Genomic DNA, 17,947 nt, shown 5'->3' with positions numbered 1-17,947 from the left:
TCCTTGTGTGAGTACGGGCCGCGGCGGGAAGGAGCGGGGGGCGCGGGCTGCGGTGTGCGCTCGCGCCGCGCCTCCTGGCCGCGGGCGGCCTCCGTGCGCTGTCGCTCGGCTCGGGGGAGCCCGGAGCGGGCTGGTAACCGCCCAAGCGCGCGGRAGGGGAGGCTGAGCTGCCGGAGCCGCCCGCTGCGGGGGGCGGAGCGCCCCACGCCGCGTTTCACGGCTCTGCTTGGCGAAGAGGCCCGGGGATAGAGACCAACATTAACTTGGCGTAAGAAATGCGGAGGAATATCAAGCAAGCCAGCAGTGTTAATACCCCGTTGTTTAGTTTGGTGATGCTACGATATAAATTGATATGAAAAAGGAAAGTGAGAAACGTAAACAGCTTCTCAATTTCCGTATACAAAAAGCAACTTTGGGGGAGGGAGAAACTTATCCGTAGCCTACTGTGTTAATATATTATAACCTCCATTTTACAACAGAATATGGACATTTTACTTGATGCAAATTTGTCTTTGTRATTTGTCTTTATAATGGTGCTGCCTGATAACGTGTTCTGGTTTTACGCAGCATACAGTAAGCGCTATAGTAAGGTGCACTGATCTACAGCATAGGAAAATGATCAGAGAGGCAATGGAAAGACTCCTGGGACAGGGTTAATCGCATCTGACTTGAGGCAGTCCAGTGTAGCCATCTGTCTGCAAACTTGTTGTGGAGACTCCCTTTGTAGTAAGTTGAATTGTGACCTTTTAAGGCTAAGGTCAGTGTATTTATTTAACTACCTACTTTAGGATGAGACAGGCTAACCCTCTAGAAGTAACTGTTTCTCCACTTTGGATGGCTACACTTGGTTAAATAAAGGCTATCTGGAAACTTAACGTTCGGGTCAGGCGCTCGTGCTTATTTTAGGTCAGACTCCTTAATACAGTATGTTGAAATACAGACTTCAGATTTAGACTGCAGTGAAAAATGCATTATTCATTTAAGCCTGAATTTTCAGTTAGTCATAGAATAGCGTTTATATTATATGTTCTGATTTTTGATTTTTTTATTCTATTTTTTTATATAATTGTGTTTGCATCTTTGTTTCTGCCACTTTATTCAGAAACTTCTGAAAACCGCTACTGAGGTTTATATTGGTTTCAGCATGAGTTAGTGATTCACTAATTAACACTACAGGAGAAAGTGTGAAATGCATCAAATACTATGAATTGCAAAAAGTGAGAGTGACGGTAGATTTGTCCTCATTGTAGATCTTTGGGCTGACTGGTTATTCCATTGCAATCCTGTTCTTTTCCTCTGCTACTAGGTTTATCTATATGTGTCAAACAAGTCTRTGGAAGAAACATTACCAAAATGTTATGGTTTACAAAAAGTCCTTCCTGCCACTGTGTAAAATCCAGCTGGCTTCATGACATCTGAGAAAGGAAGGAGAATCACTGCTTTCCAGCAGGAGAGTCCCTGCCCCCTATCCTATTCTGTTCAGCAAAGATCTGGCAGCATCTTCCAGGAACTTACCTACGTACAAAGTTACTCGTGTATACCAAAATGACTTGCAATACTAAAAATGAGCAGCAGTATCAACCTCCAGACCAGTCACCCAGAACTAGAAACAGGCATGGCATTTCAATTTCAGCATATCTCCTTACTTCCCTTAGATTCTTGGGTGACAGCAAAAGGCAACATTGTTCTTAGTCTCAGATTGACCAGGTTGAGAATCAAATACCTTCATCCATGTTGTTTCAACTTCTGTGTAATTATGTGTGTGTATTCCCTCTGTAAGACTGTGAGGTAGGTTTCACAATGTTAAGCCATGGAGACCTGTGTGAAGAGTTGCTTAGATAATTTTGCCTGATTTCTGTAATAGGCTAAAGCAATAACCTTCTTGGTAGCTAAAGAATGCCACTTTAAAAATAGGTACCAAATGCCTTTGTTAAGGCAAAAAGCAAAGTAGTACAGAGTTTTTGGATGATAGGGTCTTTGATTTATAGTTTGTAAAAATTGTCTAGCTAATATTACAGTAGATTTGGCATTGGGGATTGCTTTTGTTTTAATCTCCAGAATTTGGATTTCATCCATTCCTACTGGGAAGAGCAAATACTTGAGTGGAGACCATCTGTGGGATGGTYGCATTCATATGTCTTACTTTAAATTCTCTGATTTACCCATTCCAGCCCCATCCTTTACTCATTTGGATTGCATAGAGGTAACTGTGTAAGTCAGAGATCTCTCTGAAGTACTGTGTGCTGTCAGGGTCTCTGTACTTTTTGTACTTTTTTAAAAAAAAAAAACAGAAACAGACTGACTTTGGGATGAAACTCATCTACTTGCCTACTCTACATCAAACTTGAAAAGAGAAGGTTATCAGATAGAATATAATATGTGACTTTTGAAATGTCACCAAAATGAATGTCTAAAATTKTGCTTTGGAAAAATGAACTTATATATCAACACCTCTCTGTAGCGCTATGTTTAGTTAGACTAGACATAAAGCCTGACACAAGTACTTACAAATTTGTTTATCTTAATGGTGAATACAGGAGTGGGCAAATTGACTTTTGCCGCATGCTAGGAATTGAATGATTAGTACAACTAGCTCATTAACGTGTGGCTATCGTCCCTGTTCTGATATGGAGGACAGCAATTTGGAATATGCATGAGCTGGAGAGAACATATTTCTAACTTTGAAGATTCATGGATGTTATTCAGTACATTGATTCTTGCAGGATCTGATAAAATTAAGTCCATTCAAGATTTTGTCCTGTTCATTTTCAACATGTATCAGAGCTAGCTGTATCTCGTTTACCTTACATCTCTGTTTAGCACAGCCACAACTCTTTTTATATCTGAATGACACTTCTGAAATGATTTCTWGGAATGATTTGTGGGCTTTTTACATGTTAAGCTGGAAGAACTGGACAATTTTGTCCCTTCTGAAAGTGCATTTATCCAAATTAGCATTGAYTGATTTTTAAATCAGGTTGTCTCAAGCTCACAATCATTTATGCACTAGTAAAACAAACCCACAGACAGGCCATGTGGGTGTTCATCGGAGCAGCGCTGAACCGTTCTGCAGGAAACACACTTGCCTTCAGATACGCCCCTGGCTGACCACAAGCAGTTCTGKTTTTTAGCTGCATCTGCACCTAGCATTAATGAAGGAAAGCATAAGGCTGCCTGACAGAAGTGTTGTTTATCCCCTCCCTGTTCTCTCTCAGTGTTTGGGGCTTGGGTACGTTGTTTTAACTTGGAGATTTCCTTTGTTCAGTTCTGTTTCACCGGGAAAAGTGAACAGCAGTCCCCCCTTTCCCCCGGCCGATCATGATGGGATCAAGCAACACCACAGAGTTTCTCCAGTTTAAGATTACAAGGCCTGGCTTTGTGGCTAATCTTGGGCCCCAGAGAGCTTTATCTCTGCTCGTGCTCAGAAACCTCCATTTTGTAGTCACCTGCCAGGTTTCTTCCCCACCTCCCTTCTGTCACATGCTCTAGCGTAGGCATAGGACTGATTTGGGTCAGTCAAGACTTCTGATCCTTGCACTGCCCTCCTCTGGTTTAGAGGAAAAGATTTGTGTGAGAAGCTTTGCCCTTTGTTGTAGGTGATGCTGATCCTGTTACTACTTAAGAAAGGTGCTAGATTTTGTACTTCTGACTTCTTTGTTGACCAGGTCTGCTGTCAGCTCCAGAAAGGGGAGAACTTGGGATACTGATTAGGAGGAAGGTAAAGCTGAGGATGGGAGGGAGTTACTGTTTGTTTAATGGTTGGATAGTGCAACAGTTACTGTCATTTTTAATGTGCTAAAAGCAGACTGTTATAGTACCATGCTGTTACCTTGTCATTACATCTAACTCTTGTCCACAGTAATTTAGTCATTTGCAGTCTCTACATCCGCTTAGGTACCCTGAGCAACAGTGTATTACTACTTTGCAGAGTGAGAAAAGAAATAAAATGGAGAAAGTATATATGTAGAACCAGAAATATTGGCAAACATCAATTTAAAAGAAAAATACCAGCTCAAGAAGTCTGCTAGACTGTTGGCTTCAGTGTTGTTGAGAAGAATGCAAAGCACTTGTTCAGCTGATTTTTGATGTGAAAARGGATTCCAGGTCCACAATCTGTGTTCATTGATACAGTACAGGTTTATTTTATAGCATAAGAGAAAATTTTGACTGCCTTAAGCTTCACAGCCTTAAGTACTGTGTGGTATTTAAGTCATCCATGTGAAGAGCACATTCTTAAGACACTTTTTTCTCTGTACTCCTTCACTCCTCTCGTTTGCTGTTGATGAACAAGTGGGATATATATCAAATACTCTGCTCATTGACTCACTATACCTGTGCTAATTGCATCACCAACTCGCACCTAAATTCCTAGCAGTCCACATGGCTTCGCTACTCCTGGATGAGCATGCAGCCTGCGTCCAGATGACCACAGAAATAAGCACTCGAAACTTGGGGAAAACCCAAAGCTGTGTTCTGGTTACAGCGTTGTGCCAGTATGGAAAAGGTTCAGCCCCAGGCACATCCATGGCTTATGCTGCTGTAAAAGTCAATATAGCTGAGAAAAGAGTTTGACATTTATTGTGCAGTTGTTTCTCCAAGGCAATCTAATCTGCAACTTAATATCCCAGGTTGTTGTTAAACATGAGCTTGCTGATAACATACATGCAGGTTCAAAGAGGATTGACATAACTTTGTTCCAACAGACTTTTTCTTGGTGTTAAGAACAGCAGATCTGTTCAAAGGAGGTATGCCTGCTTCATGTTTGTTGTGATGTTGCTCTTCCTCTTGTCTCAGAGGTTATGCACTTTGCTTTCTAGCCATGATGAAAAGCTATAGAACTGCTATTGCTAGGTACCCAGCACTGGCAATATGGGAGGGTGTCCTGAGAGACCAGGGACTTCAGAGAAAAGAATAGTTGCAGAATGGGCATAGAGCAGGAGATAGAAGGGTGTGAGCAGTGGCACTATCAAGAATAGGAGTCATGGAACAGGCCAGCAGATCTGTGCAGGGAGAAAGAGACCATTAAGGTGTAAGAAATATTGAACAGGGATGCAGTGCTGAGGGCAGAAGTGAGGTTGGAAAGTGGCCTGAGAACTTAGAAATAACATGAAAAGGGAGGGAAAAGCAGAACTGGAATAGTAGAAGTGAAAGAAAGGAGGGAAGAACAAAACAGTTTTTTAAACTGAAAACTGAAACCCATTTTTTTAAAATTGAAACCTAGTTTGTATTAAAAATGTCTTTTGAACTAGATACATTCATAGAGCCTTTTTGTGTAGGGACAGCATAAGCCCGCAGGAAGGGGCTACACAATATCAGCCCATGTGTACTTCACGTCACTGTGATATGCTCCTAGTATGAGCCCCGTCTGTAACAGAAGTGCAGCAAAAGGGAAGGGGAGAAAGGCAATTGAGGAGCAGGAAACAAAACTGAAATAGAGAAATAAAAAATAGAAAAAATCCACAATGCATAAGCAGATCAAGAAGATAGATGAGTATTTGGCTGTTACAGCAACTGAAAGCTGAAGAGAGCAAAGAGAAAGATGTAGAAAAAATCAGATATAGACCATTTGGATAGCACTGTGCATACAGTACATACCATGTTCCTGCTGCACTGAAATCTGGAAGCATTTTGCAGAGGGAAAAATCCATCTGCTTTGGACCAGTGTATTCTCTGTTCCATTCTCAGTTGTAGCTTGCACACTTGGATATCCTGAGGAGGGTATTGTGCTTCAATTATAGTATGTTAAAAATGACATAAGTAATTCTTTTCATATTTTCTTTTTGTCTTTGAAGGTATTAATTGTTCACCCAGTCTTGCTGTTGCCTCAACCACACAGTTTACAGCACCATCTATAACAGGTATGTATCTGTTCATTTGTCCACTACTATGAACCTAGAAGCTGGTTCCAAATTACAGCAAATTCTAAAGAAATGTGGATCAAAAATGAGTATTTGAGAGAAACATTACTGTTTTAGGAGACTGGAAGGCAACATGTAAAATAACTCAAAAATGAAATCCTACTGTTTTTCAAGTAAGTATAGCAGAGCTAGGGCAATCTGTCAGTGGTATTTTTGCCTTGTTCTGATACTACCATTTTTCTTTCACACCTTGGCAAAAGAATTGTCAGTATGAAAGATTCCTAAGGCAGTGCTGTTGCAGTTATGATGCTCCAGCATAATATGTTTACAAAACACATCTTTGTAGAAAGAAGCAGTAGTTTTATTAGATCAACTAATAGAGTTCGAAAGCAGATTTTTAATCTGACACACAGTTCTTCCGCTTGAAGAACTGGCTGTGTCAGTGTGGGATTATTAAAAAAAAAAGGAAACTGAGAAATTGGTTTTCTGAAAGAGCTTGTAGAAGCATATTTTACCACATTAGTGAAGACTGAATAAGAATTAATATCATGCAGGTGTTCAGTCTGATGCACAGATAAATGGTTGTATCTGAGAGTGGAAGAGAAGAAAAACTAGTTCCATGCATGAATTGGGTCCCCTTTGTACTAGGAGCTGTATAAAAAGAGAGCAAGAATATTGTGCCTATCCAAAGATACTTTGCATATTTGTGGTGTTTTATACTGATCATAAGATCCCACCTATGTCATTACATTTCCAGCTCACCTCTCACTGTGTGTTTCTATAGTCTCCAGATTGCCTCTGAGCCACTATGTTTAGCTCGTGATTCATTCAAGAATAAAGTATTGTTTATTAAAAAAAAAAATAAGAAAAGAAAAAAACCTCACCAAAAACCTCTGGAAAGCAAGGAAATGGTGCATATTTTTATTTCATTGTGTGCACTATACCAGTTCAGACATGTCTTAACTGGTAGAGCGGAGAGGTGAGATTTTTGTATCCTCTTGCTGCCTTAGTATCTTCCCCACGTTTGAAGCCATTGTTAAACACAAGTGTGGTATCCACCCTTCAAATAGTTTGAGTCTCAAGTTAATTGCAGAGTAAAAGAAAGCTTTACTCTTTCAAGGTAATAATAGTAAAAATAATAAAAATATGCCAGAGCCCTTTACTATTAGACACTCTACCAACTTAACACAAAGTGATATGCCTTACCTCACACAATTAGATTCACATCCTTCTTTTTTTTTTTTAATTAAAAACCTTATAGATTTTAAGACAACTAGTTTGATCATGTCTTGACCCAGTAAAGATTACTGAATTTATGTACTTAATTCTTCTTGAAGAATTTTTTTTGTTTTTGCTGGGGGGATGAGGAATCTTTTTCTGGCAGAAATAAAACTGTGTCTGGTATTTTGTAGGAAAATGCTTTTCCATCAAAAGGAGAAGATATATGTATTTTAGGAAGAACATCCAATAATCATTATTTTATATATAAACATGGTGCTTATAATTGTGTATGAGGTTTGAGTTGCTTGTTTTGCTCCTTCTTGATGGGTTATAACATAAGGGAATATTGCATGACTCTAATAATTCCTATCAACTTTACACTATATATATAGTTTGATAGAATATARCATAACTATTTAAACACAGGTAACATAAAAAGTAGAATAACTTTTTTTTAATGAAGCATCATAGTTCAGATCTATGTTACTGACATGTATCCTTTTTAAATAATAAAAATTAACTTGGGCAGTCTGGGTATGTTTAACACGATGTTTGATGAAGCCCAGCTAGCCTTTTTGGGGGCAAAGTAATTAGGGAAGTAAAAGGCAAAAGGACAGATGTTGCTAGCAAATGTTCTTTCATCTTGAGTCTGGCAGAATACCACAGGTAAGATTTTTCAAAGTCAGAGAAGAACAGATTGGTGCCGAATTCATGTCAGCTTCCCTCATTCCTCAGATACCTCTTAATGCCTCCCACTGATGTTTTGAAATGATTGGTGCTAAGTACATTGCAAAAGATAAGTCTGCAGAAAAGTAACCAGCCTTTACTTTTAATATAAATGTTACATCATTAAGTGCTGTAATATTACTAACATAAGAAAGAAGGGTCAATAGTAGGAAAGAGGGAAATAGTAATGTGCAATTCTGCTGAAACTCTTTTATGCTAATAGGTTGGTATTTTTTGTGCTGACTCAGTTTTCTATATAGTGGTTTGATGCTCATGGTATAAGTACTACTTTCTGTAATATCACTCATTAATGTTACACCTGGAAGCATTAGCTGTTATATTGCTTAGAAACATGAGCCACTTTGACACTTAGAAATCATGGCTTCTAAAAAGCTTATGATTAGTTGACACTTGAATTCAAATTTGTCTTTTTTTTTTCCTCTTGGTATCTTTAATATAAGAAATGTTGTTACCTCTGATGTGTGATTTTTGTCTCATGTAATTGTGGACGKTTTGCCTATAGACATTCATATCTTACCTTTTTCCTACAATGAGGAGTCATTTGATATTTATAAATAATTGTGCCTTTGAATAGTTTGTCTGTCAGTATTAAAATGTGCCCTGAATTTTATTTGATRTATTTTACACATGCTTCATAGAGGAACTGAATTTCCTAGTTGTAACAAGGTAAGCACATGAGTGTAGTACTCCAACTGTTCCATCTCAATGCATGTTTCTTTCAGAGTGTTTCCWAGGGTTATATCAAAATACAATGATAACATTAAAGAGTGAGGAGATAAATAATGCTTACTAAGGGAACTATAATGGCTTTTTTCAGTAGTTCAATAGAAGTACTGAATGTCTCAGAAAACTGTGGTTTCTACCAGTTCCTTTCTGATGGCTTGCATTGTCTTATTGTTATTTGTTTTTGATGTTCACATCTGTACTGGAAACAGTGATTCTTATATTTTTAGTGAAGACATCATTCTGCGTATGGCTTCTCACATTTTAAACCGTACTTTTAGGAAGATCATTCTATAGAAGCATTTTARATACTGTACAAAAAAAAAAAAAAAGGAAGAAATTGTATATTAAGTTTACCGATGAAACTAGTTTTTCTTTATTTATTCTAGTTTTACACAATTTCAAGAAAACATGGGTATAATCAGACGTTTGAATGACATGAAGTAAAAATCTAATCCAAAAATTAGAACTTTGAAAATGAAAAGCCATTGTGGTGTGTAAAGCTTAATCCATATCCTGTGAGGTTATAGAAATAATACAGAAGTAGACAGCAGCAAAGGGAGCTTGTCCTCGTAAAATTTGTCTGTATATAAAAGTGACTCATCTGCTTAGAGAAATTTGAGTTACATAACATGTTTATGTGTCTTGTTAATTCCTTCTTGGAAGAACACTTAGAAACAGTTAGTTATTCTTAAGATCATTCAAGCTGGTTACCTTTAATTAAGGTTTTAATGGATTTTGTTATAAATATCAATCCTGTATATTAGTGCTCTTGGATTTTTATCTTACAAAATTCTTATGCTGAACAGTTCATAATTTCTTTAAGTGAGGAGGGAAGGAAAAATGTTAGGTAAAAGCAGAATAAAAGTTAAAGGCATTTGGTTTCAACCGAGCTTTTGAAACAGGATTACATTCTTTGTTTTAATCTTGGCAAGATAGTCCACTAATAAACAAATTATGTAAGCTAGCAGCTTTGCTTTAGTTGAGCTTCYGCCAGGTGTGAAGACCTTTTGAACCTTAAGTTTAATATCTGTTCATTGAGGGTGTTCTTCTGTGTCTCCATAAGTGCATGCAGTAAGACAGAAAAACTATTTTGTAAATATAAATCTCAGCAAAATACCCATCTCTCGGACACACTCACAAAGCTATTTGTTCTCTTCAGGAACATGTTAAGTGTCTAATTAATTCATGAGCTAAAGCGCTCTCCTAAGCTCAGATCAGAATTTGTGGTTCACAGACCCCTTTTTAACATTTATATGAAACACTGTGTTCACTTTTAGCCACTGTTCTGTTCCAATGGGACAAAATTTGATCACAAAGTTCTGTCTGATAGGTTTAGTATCTATGCAGCCTTGGTAAAGTCAGTGTTTTGTTCAAAGGGAAATTAAAGATTAAATCATGACTAGAATTTTGTTGGGAGAAGAGGAAGTTTACATGCACAATCTATTCTTATTAAAACAGATTGGTTATCTGAAAAGCTGGATGCTTCATAATAAATTATTCTTCATCCAGAGTTTTATCTCATTTTAACATATTTTAAATTAGGTGCAGTTCTGTGGAACTCAATAATGCTATCCAAAAAAACTAACATTTGTAAAAAGTGGAACTTTTTGTTTAATGATAATGGATTTATTTAAAAAAAACGGATATTATGCAGTTTTTCTTTACAATGTTTTCTTAGAACCATTCTTAACCTTGAGCCCTAGAAATCAGAGGTTAGATCTTTTCAAAGGAAAGGCACCAGATAAGAATTTGTATTCCRGCCTGGATATCCATGTAATAACAAATTCATTGCTACTGTCTCTTTCTGCTTGGGTATGATAAATGTAATATACCATTCTAGGAGAATACTTGGAAATTTCATTTCTGGAAGGAAAAAAAATGCCTAGGCTCGTTTACAAGAAGYTTACGATCTGCATTACTAAGAAGTCGCTATTCTGTGAAAAACTGTTATATTCTATGAGTCAAATCAAACAAATTATGTCTTAATGTCTTAAACATTTTCAAATTTTTTATTTTATGTATAATTATGTATTATATTCTTCTATATGATGTCACTTTGCCATACAAATTTTACAGGTACTCTCCCAACTACCACGCAGCCCACCAACACCACAGAGCCCGCCAGTGCTGCGCAGCCCACCAATGCTACACAGCCCACGAATGCTACACAGCCCACCAACAGCACTGTATTTTCCCCCACTACTACTCAGTCCATCAAAACCAGCAAGATGATAGCGTCAACCACGGTTTCATCAGTCACGTCTTCACAACTCAACATTACGGAGACCACTTCCAGATTTTATACTTCTGTAACAGGTATGTTCACATTTCAGGAAGCTCATAAAGACTTAAATATATGTTGACGTGCATGTTGCACAGTTTTAGAATTGTTTGTTTTACAGTAGTTTAGCAAAGAAAGAAGGTATTTGTGTGCTGAAACATGAGAGTAAGTTTTTATTTACTGATGTAGCTAAATAAATGTTCCTCCTAATGCTCCACGTACTTAATAAGGGTTCACTTAAACTAAGTGACCTGGTGTATTTAGAAATAAAAATGTGATCTTAACCAGCAGCTACCAGCAAAGAGATTAGTGATGTTAAGAGAAAGGCTGTTAAGACTTTGTGATAATAAATACAACTTTTGTTATTTCTTCACTTCTCCCTTCCACAGCTTACTTGAACTCATGTTTAATACTTCCTTTTTGATGACAGAGACCGAATATAAGACCTGTGGCTCAAAATAAAAGTTCTTCCTCTGGCTTAGCAGAGAGATCTGTTAGCCAAATTTGTAGCAACATTATGATGATAATGAATCCTTCCTGCTGGAGGATAGAATGTGACTATGAATGAGTCATGCTTTATGTAAAAATTATCAAATACAGTTATAAGTGTAAACATCTCCTTGCTGATAGGTTCTTGTTCAGACCACTTCATACTTTCACATCTAAATAGATCAGATTGCTCACATTTAAATGAAGTCATATTAGATGAGTTCAGCTCTCATTAGCAGAACATTAATTGGTAATAAAGCTTTCCTTGTGGCAAGTACAAATAGAGACAGGCACAAACTGTGTGTTTTGATGGGAATTTGTAGCAGATAAAAACAGTTTTAAGATGGAATTTGCCTGGGTAACAGTTAATACTGTAGAGTAATACAGCTACATACACGATACCTATGGCAGTATCTGATCTTCAGGGGAAATCCGACTGTGTTGGGCTGAAAAGCTGATATCGATCTAACTGCTTGTACCTGGAGARTGAGGGTACAATTCCATAAGACAAGGTGAACCAATCCAACAGCCCATCACCATCAAAAATGTTTTATTCCCTTTGCACTATACTGGCTAACTTAAATGATTGTTGGACTCTTCTCTGTGCTGATTCAATGTACTAATCTGACCGAAAGCAATTTTTTTTTTTTTTTTTTTTGCTTGGTTGATTTCAGGCCAAGTTGTTGACTTAAATCAGCTCAGGGAAGGTCTGAAAAACACAAAAGCACTAGAACTGGCATAAGAAGGGCAGGAGCTGCATGAGTGGAAGGCGTAGAAAGTAAAGGGAAAAAGTGGCAGGGGAAAGAAGGAGGTGGAGAGGAGAAGTGACAATCTCTGTCTTGCAGAGACAGCATGCAGCTGGATCAGCTGCTCRTAAAACCACCATCCTTTGGATTGATGCTTGTAGACTACAGGAATCACACAGTTGTCAACCAGCACCTAAAGAAAATTAGTGTTAAGAATAATACGCTGAACAAGAATCCAACCTTAGGAGTAAGACTTAAGTTATGATAAACGTGGTCTTACCGTTCCATTATAGTAGACCTCCAGCTTTATGGATGGTACAAGTTCTTACTATATTACTCTTTGTGTCCCTTGCCAGATTTATTACTAGTTACATCAAAGGAGTTGATTGCCAATTGAATTTTTAGCAGTTGCTCCACATAATAGGGAAGGATTCTTCGTTCCCGTGTCTTTGTTTGTTATATGTGCCATAGTCACCAAAATCTGGCATATAGAAACTTAGGTTTAGATTTCTGTACTCTTGGCTCAGTATTTTGGCAGTTGATGTATGTAAATTTGTCCAATTGAGTCTGTTAGATAATGTGTCAATGGGGGAGGGCATGATAAAAAGGAGTCCTTTGAAACAAAATTTGCAAGCTGCAAAAAAAAACTTATTTTTTTCTTCTTTTCAGCTGTACCAAAATCTGAGGCTGTCATAGCCAAAACCTCCAGATTTGATGCGGGCAGTTTCATAGGTGGCATTGTGCTGACACTTGGAATCCTAGTTATTCTCTACATTGGATGCAAAACATACCACTCTAGAAGAGGCATTCAGTACAGAACCATGTAAGTTTTAGACAGATACTCTTCTGTCAATTTATTACTTTCTTGAGGGGAACAAGGGCAACCAAAACAAGGAGAACAAACTCTGGAAAAAAAAATATTTGTTATTTTTTTTCCAATGTAGTGAAAGGTTTTATTGTGATATTTTGTCTTTTAGCCCTTCAGCTGTTCATTATTATTCACGTACCTCTATTCTGTATGGGCTTTTCCTCTGATCTATTATATAATAGATCCTTTCGTACACTCTTGTACTTCAGCTAATGCAAGTTCATATACTATAGTTTTGTTTGTTTTCTTTATTTATTTCTTTGGCTTGTTCGGTTCTCCTTTCCACCCCATATTCCATTACAGGACTCCCTTCTTCCTCACGCCAGCTTATTGTGAGGTTAAGCTTTAGCCTAGAGTCTATAATAGATGTGGATGCCTTCTTCTCTATAGCATATTTTACAAAAGAATTGCTGTCCCACAACTAAGGTGTCTCTTACATCCTGATTTGTTATGTGATATACACAAGATTTCTTCATGGCTGAGTGTTTGCTTCCATGAAGCCTGATGGCAGAAGGACTTCTTATATATGCATGCATGCATATTTTCATCCTTACTATTTGCTAGCACTATAAATACTTCTGCCTACATCAGTGCCCTTCATGTGCTGATTGTTCACAACAATTTTTGTGAATTATTTGTTACGTTTGCAAGATATGTCTTACTGGCACTCCTTCCTGGACTCCACTTAGCTATTTATCTCTGACATTTCCCCCTTGCTATTAATTTTCTAAATAGCTGTATTTTCTATTACCTAAATGACGTCATACTGGAACTCCTTTACTATCTCTCTTTTATACTACCTTTTACCTGCCTCAAAGCCTGATTTGAGCAGATGATTTTGAAAACAGATATTTAATATTCCACTTTCTTAAGCCACTTTTGTTCAACTGATTCATTTATTTATTATTATGGAAAACATTGAAATTGACATTTTTAAAGCACAGTATTTGATTATGGTCAGTATATAAACTGAAACTTTTGTCCTGCCTTGCAGTGTAAGCAGGCCAGTTGGTTGATTTCTAGTATTTAGTTTTTCTTGTTATCTTGCTTGCAACTCCAGAAACCTGGCCATGAAATTGTATGTACTCAATCTACGTTCAGTACATTTACAAGTCCATGAAACTAGAGGTAGAATTCATTTAACTGAATATAGATATATGCATCTAAACTAGTCATTTCATATCATTTATGTCACCCTAAAATAGATGCTGAAAATATGCAAGATGAATCAGCCTACCCATGCATGTTTGTCTTCATCAGCTATGAAGGCAGATAAAGTCTTAGAACAGAAGTCTGATGTGAGTGTCTAAAGGTATGAGCTGGATACCTCCTTAGGTCACTTTTTATTCGGACTAAACCAGTGGCTTTCAACCTTCTTTGAACTGCAGACTGCTAATATTTTTTCTGTGAAGTGTAGGTCCCTGAAAGCCTATTGAGAGTAGGTTTGCTTTTCTTAGTTATCATGTTAAAATCCCTTAGAAGTTGTCTATGAGCTTCAGACAATCTGTAGACTACAGGTTGAAAACCCCTGGATTAAATATATTCCTTAAGTGTTTTCCCAAGTGGACTGAAACTAAACATCCACCAACTTCTTCCAGACAACTGATCTCTCTCAATTATGATATGAGATTATTGGTGGGGGGTTCTGTCTTGAATATCGTTCTTCCTTTTGGAGCATCTTAGTAATATAACTGGTCTCTTTCTCTCCTGCAGTATTAACTTCTGATAGCACAGGACCAGTCAGACATTTTAGTTTCTTAATGTATATCACTTCCATTATAATGAAAGCTACTACTTCAAGGGACTAAGGAAATACTAATTGCTGTTTAGCTTATTATCCTACTGTTTTGTTGCAAAGATATTTCTTTTGCCATTCATACTCAGCTCTACTCTGCTTTCTTCCAGGCTTGCCTCCTTGTCTCAAGTTAAGAATTGGCATTTCTTAAAACTAGGTTGCTTTTCTTTCTCCTTTTTGAGTATTATCCATCCCAGCTGAAGAAGTTTATTTTAACTGAGGTGATGTCATTGGACTTGCTGAGTGTTCAGGTCTTCTGGTTTTAATCCATCTTTGAACTCTTACTTGCTGGTCATGGAATTGAGCAAGTTCCCGCCGCATAACTTTGCTAACAGTAGTACTTGAATGGATATTATAGAGGTGAGATTAACAGTATCTTTTAAACAGAAGGACTGGTATCTGAACTTGTCAGCTGGCTTTGATTAGCTGGTACTACTGGATATAGGCAGGAAAAGGTAGGATTAAAATGCCTCAGGAACAGCTGTTCTAAACATACCTCCTTGAATACAATATGAAAGTCAAAATGTTAATTAGGCTAGTTAGCCTTAAGGAGCGTTGACAAAGTTGCCTTGTTCTTCAGGCTTCCCTCAGAGAGAGCTGCAACTCTCAACTGTGTGTACTTAGCGCTTACAGCAAAAGAGTCTTTATTCATGCGATAACCTTCTTAGCAGCAACTGAATGGCTGTCGTCTCAYGTTGACTGTTGCTTTCACTGCAGAACATTAATTACTGTGTTTCTGTTACAGTGATGAACATGATGCCATCATTTAAAGAGACTTCAGGGAAGACAGTGATGAAAACCCAACCTGTCACAGCTGTTGTAACTTATGCAAAGAGTTTCTTTTACAGGAATGATCACAGTCTGTAAAGCTGTTTGTGGGTCTGATCTTGCAGAATGCTGAGAATCTCTTAAGCATTCCTGATTTTTTTGCATTGGCTTTGATAAGAGCAGGAGGAACTTGGCACTTTGTAGAAATAGTTTTTTTTCCTCCAGTATTTGTAATCAAATTTAAGAAACACACASAGTGTCATTTAAAGATACGCAGACTTGTGTGAGATACTAAATCACTAGCAGAATGGTAACATAATTAAAATTCTAAGTAAGCTCAATTACAGACCACACTGGATTTATAGGAATATGTGAGCAATAATTAGAATGGTATGCTAAATAAATTAAGTAAATTAAAGTTCCATTTAAGACCAAGCATAGATGTTTGCAAGTAAAACAAGAGTGTTTCTTCCTACTCTTTTGTATTAAATTCTATTTATTTTAAGTTTGATGTTAACTTGAAGAAATTTTGGATCTCAAACAATTAAGTTAATTTTAAGCTAGTAAAGGGACATAGTGTGCTAACTGTATAGAAGATGATAATGAACACCTGTATTTAAAACTTCAGTCATTAGCTCACTGGTCTGCAGAGRCTTTGCTTAACACTGTACACAATGAAAGTAGCTGCAGGAACCTTAGACAGATTGGAGATATCCATCCACAAAAGAATATTTGTCTCTAAATGATCTTGATAGGAAAACAGACTATATACAATCCTTAGCTTCTTCGATATAGCATGTCCTACTGTGTTCAAGATAAAGTCAAAAGCAAAAATAGTAATAATTGCACCCATCATGAATATGGAGAGTTCTGCTAAAAATAGCTCTTGGTTGAATGTAGCCATCATTTCACTGTTGTTATTATGAGGAAGCTGTGTTGARTGTTTTTGCATGTGTTTAAGCATTGAAAGTTACCCAAACAGAAAATCTAGAGGATATCATTTTAAAAGAATATAGTTGCCTGCATTTTTACAACTATTTTCGTGACCTAGCACTGCTGCACACATGTACAGGGGCCTGGTCAAAAGCCCCTGAAGGCAGCAGTGGCTCCCAAGGGCTTTTGGAGTAAGTTCTAAGTACTCTTGGAAACAGCTGTGCTGCTGCTGCCTTGCCACTCTTGCATTTACACTAGGGTAAACCTACTGACCTCAGTAGATGGTCTCTTGATTTACACTGGTGTTAAGAAAATTAGAATTAGGCTGGAAAAAAATACAGATCTGAATCTCCATTAAATTAGCGAGTAATTGTTTAGTCCTTCTCCATTTCCTTTTGTGGCCATCTCTCAGGTAAAGAGTGCTGGTTTGCTGGGATTTGCCCTCCTGGCTATTGCTGGCAGAAGAGGGAGAACAGGGAGGTGGTGACAGCTGGGGAAGGTCAGGAAGGGAACTGTGCATGCGGGGCGGGCAGCTGTCTGGGGTGAATGCATCAGGGGAAATAAATGCAGCTCTGGCACTGATTACTTTTTTGTTAAGYCACAGTTTATTCTTTTCAAGACTTGCACTTTCATGAACCTTTAACATTGCTCTGTGATTTGTTTTTTGTCTTTTTTGTATAGAGTAATAAAACCTTTCTGTCAGAGGCATAGCAAACTTCAGCAAACTCTAGTTTATCTGAGCTCATTGGTTCATTGCTTTATCCAATAGCACAACAACTCATGCAAAACTGGGGTTGCATGACTACTTTGTTCTTTTTTTTTTTAAATAAGATTGAAGATATGGAGTAGCGAATGATTTGATGCAAATAGTGTGTGTACAATTTTCTTTAGTTTCACTGTTTTGGGGAAAACTGCTGTTTTTAATTTAAACGGTTTGGAAATAATTGTTCCATAGAACTAGTTTCTTACTTTCTTTGTAGAAATTAGAGTATTAAGTGCAACTAAGTAGAGTTACTGGGACTGCCTCACCTCTATTGTACAGATAAATAAAATGAAGCTTTTGCAGTTACTGTATCAGTTTGGGTTTAATTTTTATTTTTAAAATGTTTTTATAATTAATTCCCTCAAACACTTCCCCAACTGAAAATACCAAATAAGATGTTCACTATCTACCTTTTAAGTCATAACCGTAGCATTTTTTGTCTAATGCTGGTAGTTTGAAACATTTTGTAATCTCATCACTATGTTAAAGTGAAACTGTTAATGCAAATACAAGGTTAGTAAGATGTTAAGAAAGTAAATGAAACTGTAACTGTTTGTTTGAATCAGATGAGTAAGACTGTGGTGGTACAATACAGTAAAAAGCTATGTACATATTTAGGCCTCTGACCTGAAAGTTGCTCTATATAGATAGACCTGAATTTGGCAGTTCCACACAAGCACAGGAACTGACTGTATTAAATAGCACTCAAATTCTGATGATTCTAGTTAAGTTACTGCCTGAAACAACTAAAA

General features: G+C 37.3%; 1 protein-coding gene across 1 annotated transcript; it reads left to right on the top strand.

The window, feature by feature from the left end:
- Positions 1–275: 275 nt before the first annotated feature.
- Positions 276–17,506, top strand: TMEM123 (transmembrane protein 123). Its single transcript, XM_085309095.1, has 6 exons — positions 276–329; positions 612–726; positions 5,793–5,858; positions 10,629–10,868; positions 12,738–12,891; positions 15,477–17,506. The coding sequence occupies exons 1-6, from the start codon at positions 276–278 to the stop codon at positions 15,499–15,501; spliced, it is 654 nt and encodes a 217-aa protein (XP_085165221.1). The 3' UTR covers positions 15,502–17,506.
- The last annotated feature ends 441 nt before the right edge of the window (positions 17,507–17,947 follow it).

Source organism: Rhea americana, unplaced genomic scaffold (assembly GCF_003343005.1).
Source record: "Rhea americana isolate MKP2758 unplaced genomic scaffold, rheAme1 scaffold_29, whole genome shotgun sequence".
Lineage (NCBI taxonomy): Eukaryota > Metazoa > Chordata > Aves > Rheiformes > Rheidae > Rhea > Rhea americana.
This window is presented reverse-complemented; position numbering and strand designations above follow the sequence as displayed.